General features: G+C 36.0%; 5 protein-coding genes across 6 annotated transcripts in view; 2 read left to right on the top strand and 3 right to left on the bottom strand.

The window, feature by feature from the left end:
• The window catches only part of LOC108809292 (40S ribosomal protein S30), a 28,701-nt gene extending 19,960 nt beyond the window's left edge, over window positions 1-8,741 (bottom strand). Inside the window, exon 1 of the mRNA XM_056988387.1 lies at window positions 8,729-8,741. The gene's annotated coding sequence lies outside the window, so the exon portion shown is untranslated. The remainder of the gene's footprint in view (window positions 1-8,728) is intronic.
• Window positions 5,494-9,797, top strand: LOC108805986 (ribonucleoside-diphosphate reductase large subunit). The gene is made up of 17 exons (XM_018577995.2): window positions 5,494-5,819; window positions 6,027-6,088; window positions 6,169-6,256; window positions 6,339-6,602; window positions 6,681-6,921; window positions 7,013-7,089; window positions 7,183-7,353; window positions 7,449-7,541; window positions 7,621-7,770; window positions 7,856-7,942; window positions 8,033-8,197; window positions 8,278-8,397; window positions 8,490-8,692; window positions 8,780-8,929; window positions 9,008-9,155; window positions 9,294-9,377; window positions 9,453-9,797. The coding sequence occupies exons 1-17, from the start codon at window positions 5,592-5,594 to the stop codon at window positions 9,558-9,560; spliced, it is 2,439 nt and encodes an 812-aa protein (XP_018433497.1). The 5' UTR covers window positions 5,494-5,591; the 3' UTR covers window positions 9,561-9,797.
• A 264-nt stretch (window positions 9,798-10,061) lies between these two features.
• LOC108806660 (60S ribosomal protein L28-1) lies at window positions 10,062-11,538 on the bottom strand. 2 transcript variants are annotated; one of them, XM_018578830.2, is made up of 4 exons: window positions 11,401-11,538; window positions 11,123-11,279; window positions 10,571-10,734; window positions 10,062-10,336 (listed from the first exon to the last, which is right to left on the bottom strand). In XM_018578830.2, the coding sequence occupies exons 2-4, from the start codon at window positions 11,268-11,270 to the stop codon at window positions 10,217-10,219; spliced, it is 432 nt and encodes a 143-aa protein (XP_018434332.1). In that variant the 5' UTR covers window positions 11,271-11,279; window positions 11,401-11,538; the 3' UTR covers window positions 10,062-10,216. The 2 variants fall into 2 exon arrangements, with proteins under 2 accessions (XP_018434332.1, XP_018434333.1); XM_018578831.2 differs by having other exon boundaries at window positions 11,123-11,284; window positions 11,401-11,465.
• Window positions 11,539-11,594: 56 nt separating this feature from the next.
• Window positions 11,595-12,475, top strand: LOC108812612 (40S ribosomal protein S15a-5). Its single transcript, XM_018584913.2, has 3 exons — window positions 11,595-11,787; window positions 11,951-12,111; window positions 12,199-12,475. The coding sequence occupies exons 1-3, from the start codon at window positions 11,658-11,660 to the stop codon at window positions 12,295-12,297; spliced, it is 390 nt and encodes a 129-aa protein (XP_018440415.1). The 5' UTR covers window positions 11,595-11,657; the 3' UTR covers window positions 12,298-12,475.
• Window positions 12,476-12,541: 66 nt separating this feature from the next.
• LOC108812611 (uncharacterized) lies at window positions 12,542-16,421 on the bottom strand. The gene is made up of 7 exons (XM_018584912.2): window positions 16,178-16,421; window positions 15,893-16,025; window positions 15,638-15,741; window positions 15,372-15,543; window positions 15,155-15,289; window positions 14,811-15,075; window positions 12,542-14,732 (listed from the first exon to the last, which is right to left on the bottom strand). The coding sequence occupies exons 1-7, from the start codon at window positions 16,216-16,218 to the stop codon at window positions 12,769-12,771; spliced, it is 2,814 nt and encodes a 937-aa protein (XP_018440414.1). The 5' UTR covers window positions 16,219-16,421; the 3' UTR covers window positions 12,542-12,768.
• Between the last annotated feature and the right edge of the window lie 103 nt (window positions 16,422-16,524).

Consider the following 16,524-nt stretch of genomic DNA (forward strand, 5'->3'; position numbering starts at 1 on the left):
AACCTAATCTAATCACCTAACTAACCACCTAGAACTAAAAAAAAAATACCTAGAGAGAGAAGTCGATTGGTTGTAAGGGAGAGGGAAGTGAGATGTGAGTGTGCAACCAAATGGCTATGCGATGGGTATATATAGAATTTTAGGGTGGTCGTAAATTGGTCATATATGTACGACCAAATAAAGACTAATGGTCGTACAATGATCGTAAATGTACGACCAATTTACGACTAAAGGTGCGTTTGGTCGTAAATTGGTCGTTCATTAAAGACTAATTTACTACCAATGGTGGCATTGGTAGTAAATTGGTTGTTTATTAATGACTAATTTACGACAAATAGTGCATTATACCCAAAACTCGAAACCTAAACCCCAAACCTCATAACCTCAAATGTTCTAACATAATTGTGTTTTACTATTATTAAACTTTTGGTATTGCATTTCAAATTATATATAACTTATCATCATGTTTGCTCAATTATATATGAAATTTTGTTTAAAAAATAAAACTTTGTATTTTGAGTATGAAAGTGTATAAAACTTATGAGATTTGGGATATGATATTTGAGGTTTGGGGTTTAGGATTTCAAGTTTATGGCATAATGCACTATTGGTCGTAAATTAGTCATTAATAAACAACTAATTTACTACCAACGCCACCATTGGTAGTAAATTAGTCTTTAATGAACGACCAATTTACGACCACACGTGTCATTGGTCGTAAATTGGTTGTTTATTAATGACTAATTTACGATCAATAGTGCATTATACCCTAAACTCGAACCCCAAACCCCAAACCTCATGACCTAAATTGTTCTAACATAATTATGTTTTACTATTATTAAACTCTTGGTATTGCATTTCAAATTATATATAACTTATCATCATGTTTGCTCAATTATGAAATTTTGTTTAAAAAATAAAACTTTGTATTTTGGGTATGAAAATGTATAGAACTTATGATATTTGGGATATGATATTTGAGGTTTGGGGTTTGATGTTTAGGGTTTCAAGTTTAGAGCATAATACACTATTGGTCGTAAATTAGTCATTAATAAACAACCAATTTACTACCAATGCCACCATTGGTAGTAAATTAGTCTTTATTGAACGACCAATTTACGACCACACGTGTCATTGGTCATAAATTGGTTCTTCATTAATGACTAATTTACTACCAATAATGCATTATACCCTAAACTCGAAACCAAAACCCTAAACCCCAAACCCCAAACATCATGACCTCAAATGTTCTAACATAATGAAACTTGATCACTCGTCATCAGAAACATCATCCACTTCATCATTTTCTTACTTATTTGTGTTAGACCATTTGTGTTTTACTATTATTAAACATAATCCGGGATATAAAGAACTTTCAGAAGATACAACGTTCGAAGCCAACGAAGATGAATTTGAAGAAAATGATGAAGTGGATGATGTTTCTGATGACGAGTGATCAAGTTTCATTATGTTAGAACATTTGTGTTTTACTATTATTAAACTTTTGGTATTGCATTTCAAATTATATATAACTTATCATTATGTTTGCTCAATTATATATGAAATTTTGTTTAAAAATAAAACTTTGTATTTTGGATATGAAAGTGTATAAAACTTATGATATTTGGGATATGATATTTGAGGTTTGGGGTTTAGGATTTCAAGTTTATGGCATATTGCACTATTGGTCGTAAATTAGTCATTAATAAACAACCAATTTACTACCAATGCCACCATTGGTAGTAAATTAGTCTTTAATGAACGACCAATTTACGACCACACGTGTCATTGGTCGTAAATTGGTTGTTCATTAATGACTAATTTACGACCAATAATGCATTATACCCTAAACTCGAAACCCAAACCCCAAACCCCAAACCTCATGACCTCAAATGTTCTAACATAATGAAACTTGATCACTCGTCATCAGAAACATCATCCACTTCATCATTTTCTTACTTATTTGTGTTAGAACATTTGTATTTTACTATTATTAAACATAATTCGGGATATAAAGAACTTCCAGAAGATACAACGTTCGAAGCCAACGAAGATGAATTTGAAGAAAATGATGAAGTGGATGATGTTTCTGATGACGAGTGATCAAGTTTCATTATGTTAGAACCTTTGTGTTTTACTATTATTAAACTCTTGGTATTGCATTTCAAATTATATATAACTTATCATCATGTTTGCTCAATTAAATATGAAATTTTGTTTAAAAATAAAACTTTGTATTTTGGATATGAAAGTGTATAAAACTTATGATATTTGGGATATGATATTTGAGGTTTGGGGTTTAGGATTTCAAGTTTATGGCATATTGCACTATTGGTCGTAAATTAGTCATTAATAAACAACCAATTTACTACCAATGCCACCATTGGTAGTAAATTAGTCTTTAATGAACGACCAATTTACGACCACACGTGTCATTGGTCGTAAATTGGTTGTTCATTAATGACTAATTTACGACCAATAATGCATTATACCCTAAACTCGAAACCCAAACCCCAAACCTCAAACCTCATGACCTCAAATGTTCTAACATAATGAAACTTGATCACTCGTCATCAGAAACATCATCCACTTTATCATTTCTTACTTATTTGTGTTAGAACATTTGTATTTTACTATTATTAAACATAATCCGGGATATGAAGAACTTCCAGAAGATACAACGTTCGAAGCCAACAAAGATGAATTTGAAGAAAATGATGAAGTGGATGATGTTTCTGATGACGAGTGATCAAGTTTCATTATATTAGAACATTTGTGTTTTACTATTATTAAACTCTTGATATTGCATTTCAAATTATATATAACTTATCATCATGTTTGCTCAATTATATATGAAATTTTGTTTAAAAAATAAAACTTTGTATTTTGAGTATGAAAGTGTATAAAACTTATGATATTTGGGATATGATATTTGAGGTTTGGGGTTTGGGATTTAGGGTTTCAAGTTTATGGCATAATGTACTATTGGTCGTAAATTAGTCATTAATAAACAACCAATTTACTATCAATGCTACCATTGGTAGTAAATTAGTCTTTGATGAACGACTAATTTACGACTACATGTATTAGTTGTAACTTTACGACCAATTTACGACCAATTGTGCTTTAGTCGTAAGTTGGTCGTAAAGTGGTTCCAAAATTACGACCACGAATCTGTAGTCGTTAATATTGGTCGTTAACGCCACGTTTTCTTGTAGTGATAGAAGATATTCTTCTTAGTTGTTTCTATATTTTCTAGCAAAAATTTAGGAAACAATGAATGAGGAGTCCATGGGTTAAGTTCAATCAGTCTGTTAAGAATATTTTTTTTAATAATGTTGAAGTAACAGGATATTGTATGATAATTAATATGTGATTTTTTTTTCAAGTTTTTAAATAAATGGTTAGAGTACTCTATATTTTAAAAAAGTCACGAAAATCTTCTACAATTTAAAAGTAGATTTTGCTTTGATTAGTTATAACCGAATATGAGTTGATATTTATTTCATTTTAATAATAATGCAAAAAATAAATGCATATATTATTATTTTTGAATTAAGAAAGAATAAATGCATATATTATTCTAAAATTCTTATAGACGTTAACAATGGATATCATCTTCTCCAAATGCATCAATGTGTTTTCCAAATTATTCACATATGTTCAGAGATCACAATTAAGCAAATAACCTTTAGTAGATCATAGGACAACTAAAACAACGTTAAACTTTACAGCAACCAAGTGAATATTATCCACTATGAGAACACAATATGTCAAATAATCTGGAAATAGGTATGTGAATGGTTTATATAGTTCGATGAATTTACAGTCTGGTTTTGCTAGAGTAGATATTGAGTAATGGTTCATGTACATCCCCTATATATTAATCCTGGAACATTGCAACATTGTTTGGTAGCCACGTGTCATCATGAGAATTATTCTGAGGATTGTTAGAGAAATAAGTTGGTCCATCTACACATATATTATAGTTTTTATTAAATAACTATTAAATCAATTATTAATATATAAAAGAATATTCTCTATTGTTTCCTTAAATAAAAGCTACGGAACTTCCTAATATGATTGACATATATATCACCATTAATGATTATGAATAATAAAGATTTGATAATAATTTTTTATCCTCTATACTTTTCGTTTAATTTTATTTGTTAAAAAAAATTAAACAATCACATTAAACATATAATAAAAAAATTTATATTTTTTCTTATATGTTGTATTTCGAATTTTTTAAAACGATTATAAATTACTAAAAATGGTACAAGCCTCACATTGAAAATTTTGTGATCAATGGTAACTTTTTTTCAGTTCAGCCTATCGTTTTTAATGGGTCTTGAACATTTTTTAATGATTAACTAAATAAATCACGTACATAAAAGAAAGTGTTTTGGTTTAAAAATTGTTGCATACCTAAAATCAGTATGAACCATCGTCACTTTCATTTAAAATTTGGTTACAATAAAAAATATATGGTTGGGAAAAAATTCGAATCCAAATAACCGAACCAAATCCAATCTACAAAATAGTATAGAACTTTAATCAATTTGGTTAGAAATCTAAACATGTTTAAAATTTTGGTATCTAAAAACCAGAACCGAACCCAATTCGGACCAAAATATTTTGGGTATCCGAGTATATTCGAATCAAATTTATATACTTAAATATATTATTTAAAAAATTAATATCTCAAAGAAATAAACAAAATACTTAAGTTGTTTTTAAATTGTCCAAAATATTTAGAAATATATAAAAATAGTAAAAAATATATATTTAAATAATTAAACATTACTCAAAATACCAAAATACTAAAAATATCTATTCATTTTCTATCCAAATATTTAAGTTAAACCAATTTTTATGTTAAATTTAAGTATTTTGGTATACATTATTCAAATTTATATGTAACATATTATTTTTATTTTTATGTTTTGAGAAATTTAAAGTATATATGAACTTTAAGTTTTTAAAAAATTAAATGGGTTATCTGAATCTAAAACCAAACCGAATATATAAAGATCATGGTTATTTTTCATTTGTACTTCACTTTTAACAGGATAGATAGATTTGCACTCTATGCCTACAACTTTTACCATACTTGCACTTCTTACTTTATTTTTCCCCAAATTTTTTTCCTCCTACATCACTTTTTTCCCACAATATTTAGGTATTTTCCTAATTACTACATTTTTCTTATATTTTCAGCAAATTTACCCTTTTTTAAAACTGGTAAAAAATATAATATACTTAATATATATTCTAAAAATATCAGAGGCTTTTTTTTTTATACGTAGATTTTTAATTACACATATATTTGTTTAGTATACAATCCAATTTTCCAAAATAATAAACAGACATAACAAAATGATACCCATTTCATTACTTAATCGTTCATTTGGGCCCATGTGAACAATCAGGCTATATCTATCGCATTTCAAGTTTCTTCTCCCGGAAGCTGGCGGGAAAATCTAAAACTTTGGCGCGAACCGAAAAGCCCATCTGTGCTTTCCTCCTCGAATATCAATCTTATATTAAAAACGCAACCCTACCAAGTGCTCGACGGAATCTCGAAGATGTACGTAGTGAAGCGTGACGGAAGGCAGGAGCCTGTTCACTTCGACAAGATCACAGCTCGTCTCAAGAAGCTCAGCTATGGCCTCAGCGTCGATCACTGCGACCCCGTCCTCGTCTCCCAGAAAGTCTGCGCCGGTGTCTACAAAGGCGTCACCACCACTCAACTCGACGAGCTAGCCGCTGAAACTGCCGCTGCCATGACCGCCAATCATCCTGACTACGCCTCCGTGAGTCTCGCTTTTGATATTCACCCAGAATCCAATTCCAGTGTTCAATTGAATCTTCATGATTAGTGTGAACGCATAGAGAAATGTAATCAAAGCTGTTGAGATGTTTATATTTTGATTGTTTAAATGGTTTGTACGCATAGAGAGAGACGAAGCTGTTGAAACTAAGAAATTGTTTTCGTTTTAATGTTAATTTGATTGTTTCAGTTGGCTGCAAGGATTGCTGTCTCTAATCTCCACAAGAACACTAAGAAGTCATTCTCTGAGACGTGAGTCTTGTTTTTTGATCTTATGTTTCAGTGATTGAATATGAGTTAAGTTTGATGGATTTTGTGGGTATCTTGTTCAGGGTTAAAGACATGTACAATCATGTCAATGAGAGATCTGGACTTGAATCTCCTCTAATTGCTGATGATGTGTTTGAGATCATTATCAAGGTATAAAGGATTTTTTTTTTTTTGATACGAGGGAGAGGTTTACTTTTGAGTTTTACTCATCTCTTGTTTTTTATTTTGGTAGAATGCTACTCGTCTGGACAGTGAAATCATCTATGATCGTGATTTTGAATATGACTACTTTGGATTCAAAACTCTTGAGAGATCATACCTCTTGAAAGTCCATGGCAAAGTTGTTGAAAGGCCACAGCACATGCTCATGAGGGTCTCTGTTGGCATTCACAAAGATGATATTGATTCTGCAATCCAAACTTACCATTTAATGTCTCAGCGATGGTTTACTCATGCTTCTCCCACTCTCTTTAACTCAGGAACTCCACGGGCTCAAGTAATCTACTTTTTCTTTTCTTTTCTGTTTTTGCATCTGCATTAGAGCTTTACTCATGTGCGTTGTTTGCATTTGCAGCTAAGCAGCTGCTTTCTGATCTGCATGAAGGATGATAGCATTGAAGGAATATATGATACATTGAAAGAGTGTGCGGTTATTAGTAAATCAGCTGGGGGTATAGGTGTTTCAGTTCACAACATCCGTGCTTCTGGAAGTTACATCCGTGGCACTAATGGAGAATCTAATGGTATTGTTCCAATGCTGCGGGTTTTCAATGATACTGCTCGTTATGTCGACCAAGGAGGAGGCAAGAGAAAGGGTATATACATTTCGTTGCTACTATTATCATGATTGTTTCTCAATTGCTAGTTGTATCTTGTCTTATGTATATTTATTTTCAACTGGTGAAGGAGCATTTGCTGTATACCTGGAGCCATGGCATGCTGACATTTTTGAGTTTCTCGAGCTACGAAAGAATCATGGGAAGGTACTCTCGCGAGATCACTCACTATCCCTACAATATAATCTTGAGTTTGTTTAATACACTCTACATTACACTTTATTTTATTTTATTTTTCAGGAAGAACACAGGGCTAGAGACTTGTTTTACGGTCTTTGGATACCAGATCTTTTCATGGAAAGGGTCCAGAATGATGGGCAGTGGTCGCTCTTTTGTCCTAATGAAGCTCCAGGTTTGGCAGATTGCTGGGGTGCAGATTTTGAGAGGCTTTACAGTCAGTATGAGAACCAGGTGAGTGATTTAATCTTGGGGTTTACTACTTCACTTTGAGAATTCAAACTCTTAATATCATAATACCTTTTCTATGTATTTGTTTTTATCTTTAGGGTAAGGCTAAAAAGGTTGTCCAGGCACAGCAGCTCTGGTACGAAATCTTGACATCCCAAGTTGAAACAGGGACACCATACATGCTGTTCAAGGTAAGAAACCGTCCGTAACTATGTAGCCACTCGCTATAATTATATAACCTCAGGTTCTCACTCTTCATTTTTACTGCAGGATTCATGTAACAGGAAAAGCAATCAGCAAAATCTGGGTACCATTAAGTCTTCCAATTTATGTACTGAAATCATCGAATACACAAGTCCAACGGAAACTGCTGTGTGCAATCTTGCATCTATTGCTTTACCCCGATTCGTTAGGGAGAAGGTGAGTTGAAAATGGTGTTTCTTGTGATTGATTTTGCTCTGTCACTTGGCGCATAAGTGTTGACATGTCTTACCCCGCACAACAGGATGTACCCTTGGACTCACATCCATCCAAGATCGTAGGTAGTCTGGGCTCCAAGAATCGCTACTTTGATTTCGACAAGCTAGCAGAGGTCAGCGCTTAGCTACTTAATCCATTTTGATAGGTTTCCATATCTGTAATTTTGATGTTAATTTTTTAAACTTATATTCTGTTTCTTCAGGTGACTGCAACCGTCACCGTTAATCTCAATAAGATAATTGATGTGAATCACTATCCTGTGGAGACAGCCAAAACTTCAAACATGCGTCATAGGCCTATCGGTATTGGTGTACAAGGTCTTGCCGATGCATTTATTCTACTGGGAATGCCATTTGATTCCCCTGAGGTAACCTTTTTGAGATGATTGAATCAACCTTTCAAAGTAGTTTGTTCTCTGGTCTGAGCAGCCTTTTGCAATAATATCAGGCTCAACAACTGAACAAAGATATATTTGAAACCATATACTACCATGCACTCAAGTCATCGTCAGAGATTGCTACAAAGGAAGGTACATATGAGACTTACCAAGGAAGTCCTGTGAGTAAGGTATGTATCTCTCTCAGCAAGTTATTTTTTTAATATCTGTTCAAGATTGTCATAAAAACTCTTGTTGCTAATTGCCTTGATGATTCTTTTAGGGTATTCTTCAACCTGACATGTGGAATGTAATACCTTCGGACCGCTGGGACTGGGCTGCTCTCAGGGATATGATTTCAAAGAATGGAATTCGAAATTCTCTTCTAGTAGCACCAATGCCAACCGCTTCAACCAGCCAGATTCTTGGGAATAATGAATGTTTTGAACCGTATACCTCAAACATTTATAGTCGCAGAGTCTTGAGGTAAGCTGAGTAAAAGAGTACACCACAAAGTTACGTTTCTGGTTTCTCCATAGGCTCAATCATTGCTCTTTCCTGTATTTTTTTCAGTGGTGAATTCGTAGTTGTAAACAAGCATCTTCTTCATGACTTGACTGACATGGGACTCTGGTCTCCTACTCTGAAGAACAAGATAATCTATGAGAATGGTTCTGTTATAAATGTCCCGGAGATTCCTGATGACTTAAAAGCAATTTATAGGTATAGGTTTTGCTCATTCTTTTATGCTCTGATTACTCTCGTGTTCTAATTTTTTAAACCTGTGTGCAAATGACTCAGAACTGTGTGGGAGATTAAGCAGAGAACAGTTGTTGATATGGCCGTTGATCGTGGATGCTTCATTGATCAAAGCCAAAGTTTGAATATACACATGGACAAACCCAACTTTGCCAAACTCACTTCCTTACACTTCCACACTTGGAAAAAGGTAACAACTTGTCTTAAAAGCTCGACTTAAAAACTCTCAATAAGAATGTTGATGAATCTTTTCAATATGATCGCATAGCTTCAGAAACTCTCTTGCTCCCGACCTGACAAAATTGTAAATTGTTGTGAATATTGAAAGGGTTTGAAAACGGGGATGTACTACTTGAGGTCACGTGCTGCAGCAGATGCTATAAAGTTTACAGTAGACACAGCAATGCTAAAGGTAAAACAACCAACACTTGTGTGTGTCACTGTATTTACACTTAAACAGCGAAGTTGACATTTGCCCGTGCTGCAGGAGAAGCCTAATGTAACTGAAGGAACAGAAGAAGACAGTGAGACGAAGATGGCACAGATGGTTTGCTCTTTAACAAACCGTGAGGACTGTCTCTCTTGTGGAAGTTAAAACACAAAGAAACAATAGAAAGTTGATCAAAACGCCTCTTTTACACTTTTGTCTTTTTTCGTATGTTGTTTTATCATGTATGGGGTTAATCACAAATAATGTAATCTAGTTCTATAAAGTTGTCTTTTCGTGCGTGAAAGTAAAATGTAATCGAGATGCTGGCATGGTGCGGCAGTGAAATATCTATCTGGTAGAAGCTTAGGTAAATTATATAAAGCTTTAATCATTTTTGTACTTTTGCAAATGACTATCTGACCTGTCTTCAGGATCCTATCTGAGTCATGTTCGGGTTCTAATTTTTGGTTCATCAATTTTGCACAGCCCTAGTGGGTATGCTTACATCAACAGTTTACATCAAAAAGTGATTTCACAGTTTACATCAAAAAGTGATATCTCAAAAAGAGCTTCATGGATACCTTCGTCTTCGTTCAAACCGTAAATTTCAAATGATCAACTTCTTGATTTGATTTAAAAAAGGTGCAACACGAAACAAATGCATAATAAGAGAAAGTTCTAACTCCTTGTTGAAAAGGGTAACGAAAGGAGCATAGCATAGTGTTGTGGTTCAACTTCAACAAAAACAACTTAAATAAAAACCCTTCGGCTAAAGCTTTTACTCAAAAAAAAAAAAAACAAACAGTTTCTGGAATAAAAGCTTAAGCTTGACGGTTTCTTTGCTTGGCACCGGACTTGGCAACCCTAATGCTTTTGCTGATGACACTGAGTCTGGCAAGAGCGAATTTCTTCAAGTCTGGCCTGTAGTAGTTGTCAACCACCTGATTCAATTTCCACACAATTAACCCGGTTATGACAAAATTAACACATGTAAAACCAATACAAGTAGGCATTATTAGACGTCTAGTTGAGACAAATGACACTAAGTTATCATAAACAGAATCATTATGCAGAGATCAATGCCAAAACCCAAGTGTGACAGTTCATCTAAGACCCACGCCAAAGGACCCTTACATGAAAACAAACATCTAAAAGTAGTGGAGATACACAGATACCTGGTTAACAACAGCCTTGGACATCCTGGGGAATTCCTTCTTAAGGATAGACTTGTTGACAGAGACCTTAGGCTTGTTCTGCTTCTTGGTCTTGGTGGTGGCAAGGACAACACCTTGTTCCTTGTCAGCTGGCTGGATGGTCACTGTCTTCTTGTTTGCAAGACCTGAAGACAAGACGAAAGATAGAGAGACATTTTAGTCCAGTTCAAGCAGCCAACTCAAATTTTGTATCAGAGAATCCATAGCAAAATCTATAACGATTCCTTAAAACACAAAACATAAATACTTCTAAAGTTTTAAAATTTCAATAAATAAATACTAATCACACTTCATGTGAACCCTTCAATAGATAGAAAGTAGCCACATTTCTCATTCAGACAACCATATTCAAGAGTAAGATCAAGCTTAACTAAAGCATCCGATGTTAAACAATAATCTTATATTCAAGAAACAAGCTATGCCCATACACTAAACAAACAACAAGTTTCAATTCCAATACAATATCTAATCGACAAATCAAGAGAAATACAAATCATTTACTGAATATTTTACCAGAGTGCTTGTAGGAGTTGAGGTTGCAGAGATTGTTCTTCTCTTTGCTGAAGAGAACTTTGGCATTGCCTCTACCGAACTGTTTGACCAAGAAACAGTTGTTTCTCTTAACGATCTCCCATACCAATTGTCCCGGTACTGTCGCCATTTCCAAGACCTATTCTAACATCAAACCAAACCAAACCAATCGAAATAGAAATGAATACTACTAAATCAACAAGAACAGATCGATGTAGATGCTACTGAGAACAACTGAGAGACTGGATATAAACGCTCACCGTGAGAGAGACTCGGGTTTAGATGGTGATGATGCCGGAGCGGAGCTTTTTTGTGATTTGACGAACAAACTAATTTATATATGACCTCCGTAAAACAAAACCCTAATTTAAACGAAAAGTCTAAAGTACCCCTAAACATCATTAAAAAATTTCGAAAATGCCATAAATCGTGAACATTAGCTCAGCGGTTCCTTAATCAAAGTTGAGGGTTTTAGATCCTTTGATTCATTTCTTGTTTGACCGAATTAGAGAGATAAATGGGGAGGAGGATACTGAACGACGCGTTGAGGACGATCGTGAATGCGGAGAAGCGAGGGAAAGCTTCGGTGGAGTTGAAGCCTGTCTCTACCGTTATGTCTTCCTTCCTCAGAATCATGAAGGAGAAAGGTGCGATTTTTCACTCTGATTTTCTATGATTCTTTCTTCTGGGAACAATTGGGTTTCGATTCGTTTCCTTGGTCAAGATTTATGACATAAGTTTGTGGCTGATATGTTTGTAGATAGTATTCATATGCTCAAAATTTTCTCTCACTCGTAAATGTATGTACAGGTTACATTAAGAACTATCAAGTCCATGATCCGCACAGAGTTGGAAGAATAACTGTTGACTTACAAGGAAGGGTTAATGATTGCAAAGCTCTCACTTATAGGCAAGACGTCAAGGCTAAAGAGATTGAGCATTACACCGAACGCACTCTTCCAACCCGCCAGGTTTCTTTTTTTCCCTTTTCAAAGATCTTGAATATATGCATCTAAAAAATAGTAGCAGTAACTTAGACCTTGTTATATTATGTGCAGTGGGGTTATGTTGTAGTTACAACTCCTGATGGCATTTTGGACCATGAAGAGGCTATCAAGCGGAATGTGGGTGGTCAGGTCCTAGGTTTCTTCTATTAATAAGTTGCCGGAAAGAGGTTCAAAATCTGAGACACCATGTCATTTTGTCTGATTTTTCATCATTACTTGTTTGTTTCTTGCACTTGTACTTCCAGCAAAATGGCAATTAGATAACAATAATACTTAAATCTCTTGTGACAAAGTTTCCATTGTTCTATAATATCTTTAGCTTCACAAATAGAGATGTTCCTATTCTGTTCATAAGCACCAAGAGTAATATAGGCAAAAAGGAAAGAAACAAGCATAGTCACAACACCAAATGCTTCAATCTGTATAATGTGTATGAATATCAACTTCAGTCAGAGTAAACACCAAAACGGCAAAAAAGAAGAAAAGAACATGTATTATCACACCACTGCTTCAATATGTATAATGTGTATGAATATCAAATTCAGTCAAGAGTAAAGAATGAGTTTGGAGTGATCTTTGTGACAAAGAGTAAATGTATGAACAGACGGAGGATGAGCACATTCAGCGGCGATTAGGAGTACGAAGAGCTCCAAGCCTTGCAAAGATATCATCACAATCTGGGAGGTTGGGATGAACATGACTAGCCCTTGAAGGAGTCTCTGGATCTGGTGATTTTACAGTTTGTGGAACAGGGACTGTCTTTTGCCCTGAAGTTGATTTTGGAGATGGCTGGTCACGAGACTCTTGGTTGGTTATCGTTGGTGTAACTGGAAATGAACGCTTCTCATTAGCTTTCACTTGCCCCTTTGTCCTTAGAGAGATCCCAGCTGTTCTAGCTGGCTTGGCACTGACTCTTTCGACTTCTTCTTCATCATCTTCATACGAGGTTGAAGCTGGGATCTTGAAGGTTGACCTATTTTGATCTCTCACTCTCGTTGTTGGAGTATGAGTCTTCTCTTGACTTCTGGCAAAAGCTCGTGCTGGAAGTTCTTCCTCTGAGTCATCATGGCTGAAACGAGAATGAAGATATGAGGTTTGAGGTTTTGTTTCTCTTCTTCTTGAACGAAGTTGGATCTCTGAGTCATCGTCATCACTAGAAGATGGTTGTGGTGGCGTAGAGCTTGGTCTCTTCTCACTGATGCTTGCTTTTCTGCTACTTCTAGGAGTAGACACCGACTTGCCAGCATCATCAGTTCCTTTATGTTCCTTTCCAGACTTGGAAGGTGCTTCGTTTCTTGCCAGGCTCATTCTATATGGTGGGAGTGTCTTTTTGTTCCTGAATCCACCGACCAAAGGTTTAAAACTCAGACTAGTCTGAGCATCTGCCTCAGAATCTGATTCATCCCGTGTTTTTGACTCATCTCTGCGCTCATCTGTCTCTAAAGGGAAAAACTCACGTCCCCCAGGATCAGAGACTTCAAACTTCTGAGATCGATGAGATGTCAGATTCACCGTTTCATCAACTTTACCTCTGTGTCTCGGCTGATCATCTTCACTTTCTGAATTCTGATCATAGTTGTCAAACTTAGCATGGCGATCTGGCTCATGGTAAGAAGCCGGAGGACTTGTAGGGACATCATCAAATAAAGGAGAACTTGGTCTCTCTTGGAAGACTTGTGAGCTTGAGCTATGATTTCCATGAGACTTACTATGGTCACTTTTGAAGCTCCATGAAGCAGCTGGTGTTGAGGTAAGATTAGGTGCGTTGCTGCCAAGTAATGAGAATCCCACCCCATGATCATATTCATCTTCTTCAGCATCGAATTTAGGTTTGTCAAAAAAGGAGCTATAATCATGAAAAGTACCAGCAGCATCATCATCATGTCCATGATCATCGAAATCTTTATCTTTAAAGCTGCTCTGAGATTGGTGATCATATTCAGTGGCAAAAATGTTTTCCTCCACGGCTTTTGGTGACTTTATATAATCAGAGTCAATGACATGCTCATCAGAATAATTGCTAGAATGTGAATGAGATGAAGCTCTGCTTAACTGCTTCCTGAGATGAATATCTTCCAAGTAACCAACATTTAAATCTATCTGATCATCCTCGCTTGGCTGCTTCTCTCTACCTGTTTTACCAAAGGAACCGCTCTTTCTCGAGTTATCCATGTAATGTCTTTCTGATGGCTGAACTACATGAGAAATCTCAGGTTCCTTTCCCCTATCATATCTATCTTGTTGGGTTCTGTCCATATCTTCATTCTGCATCCTAACATTGTGTCTTGGAGATGAATAATCTCCAGAAAAACTCTGGCTTTGTACATTCGATCTGTCACGTCTATGTGAAGGCTCGTTTCTGAAATTTACAGATGCAGAGGATATATGAGACTCTGCTGAATTCTGCCTCGTCATCCTTTCTTTGCTAGAAAGTTCAGCAGCTGCTCTAGCAGCAAAACTTGCTCTCTCAGCGGCTTCAGCAGCCGCACGTGCAGCATCAGTAGAATCAACAAACTCTGTTTCCCACCTTTGCTTACTTTCGCCATGATTTGGATTTCTACATTCTCCTTCATCAGGCCTAGACCCTGTCAAACAAAACCAACTTCTTTGAATGATCCATATCAAGAAACAAAAGCAGAAACAGCAGGAAGGAAACCACTTACGAGAAGGTGTTGCATGTGGATGATGATAGTCCTCAGCCGTCCCAGAAGTAACATTGTTGGTACGGCTTGAAGATCTTCCATCACTTGCGTAATAAGAGTTCTCTGATGAATGATGCCTTTCGCTTGTTTCACGTTGAACATTGACATGAGCTGGAGCTGGAGCTGGAGCTGGAGCTTGGACGCTTGGATATTGTTCCTTGTTTGGGATTCTAGATGAATCCACAACGTTTACACTACTCGCTGACTGAAACGAGCTTGCTCCACTCTACGACACAAGTAAAAAGTTTACGGTTGGTGTTAAGGATGCCTTAACACTAGACAGACATGTTATTGTTATTACTTACCAACAACTTGTCTTTTGGATCCGGTTCAACAAAAGACTTTGCTTCCCAAACGACATTATGCTCCTCAGCTATCTCCGTCAAAATCTTGACCTTTGTTGGACCATCAGGGGCTTTGACAGACAATTTATCCACCAACTAGAAACATAAACAAGATCATAATCAAGAAACTGTTGGTTAATACAAAATCAACAACAGGAACAGGATGCAACCCACTTACCAGGCGACTGACACCAGAATCTGGACGCAGCTCAATAGCAGAGGTAGCAAAATCCTTCCCGTACTTGGTAGTGAATTGCTTGACGATCTCTGAGAGCTCTGGAACATCTGATAACCTCTGGGAAGCGAATAAGACGCTCGCGACCGCTTCTTTCAGATCAATGGGGCAGTTTCTGTAAGTAACATATCACAAACGATCAAGCACATTATACACACAACAAAGAATGTATAACAGTGTTCACCAAAAAGGAGCAAAGTTTAGCTTACTTTTGAGACTCGATAACACCCAAACGAACAACAATGAGTTCGCAGTAGATCCCAATGAGCTCATAGGCAGCCACTGTCTTCTCTTCCCTCACCACATGTTCCACCTGAGAGAAACATAACGAACCACAGTAACAAACAACATAAATATAAGTGTGGTTTTGACTGAAAGACATAAAACAAAACACATTCACAATGCCATCAATACAGAACATGACTGAAAGAAAGAAAGAAAGAAAGATTCAGAGTTGTTCTTACCCTAATTCTAGCGGTAGGTGTGTTCCCAGCTTCGAGCAATTGAGCCAACTCTCGCCTCAGCTGTTTAATCTGAATCTCCTTTTTGTTCTTGAGGATCTTCAGGCGTGAATTCGCCATTTGCAAAGCTGTTTTGCTACACACACACACACAAACATACAAATCAGCATAGAAAACAGATGAAACAGTAACATAGAAAAGATCAGACAACAAACGCTAGAATCATAGCAGAATCTGTAATTGGTTTTAACATTATTCTCAAGCAAGAGGAATCGAATTAATTTTTACCATTTAGCAGGCTTAAAGCCTCGATGAAGAACCTTCTTCATGGAACGAAACTTAAGCAAACACACACAGAGAGAGAGACGAAGATCGGAAAGAGAAGCTGATCGAATCTGGTGATAGAAAGAGAATAGAGAGAAACTAGGGTTTGGAATTTTCCAAGGGGACAAACCCCAGAAGAAACGTATATTGTTGTTTGATTCAGAGGAGGATGAGGACGGAATATGAGAATAGAATATTAATATTAGGTTGGACTTTGCCCGAATATATATGTTTTGTCAGCGACGTGTAGAGAAAGCCGTGGACACTATGATCAAGAAAGGACTAGGAAAGTTCCTACTCGTCGACTTAAT

This window comes from Raphanus sativus, chromosome 6, assembly GCF_000801105.2.
Source record: "Raphanus sativus cultivar WK10039 chromosome 6, ASM80110v3, whole genome shotgun sequence".
Lineage (NCBI taxonomy): Eukaryota > Viridiplantae > Streptophyta > Magnoliopsida > Brassicales > Brassicaceae > Raphanus > Raphanus sativus.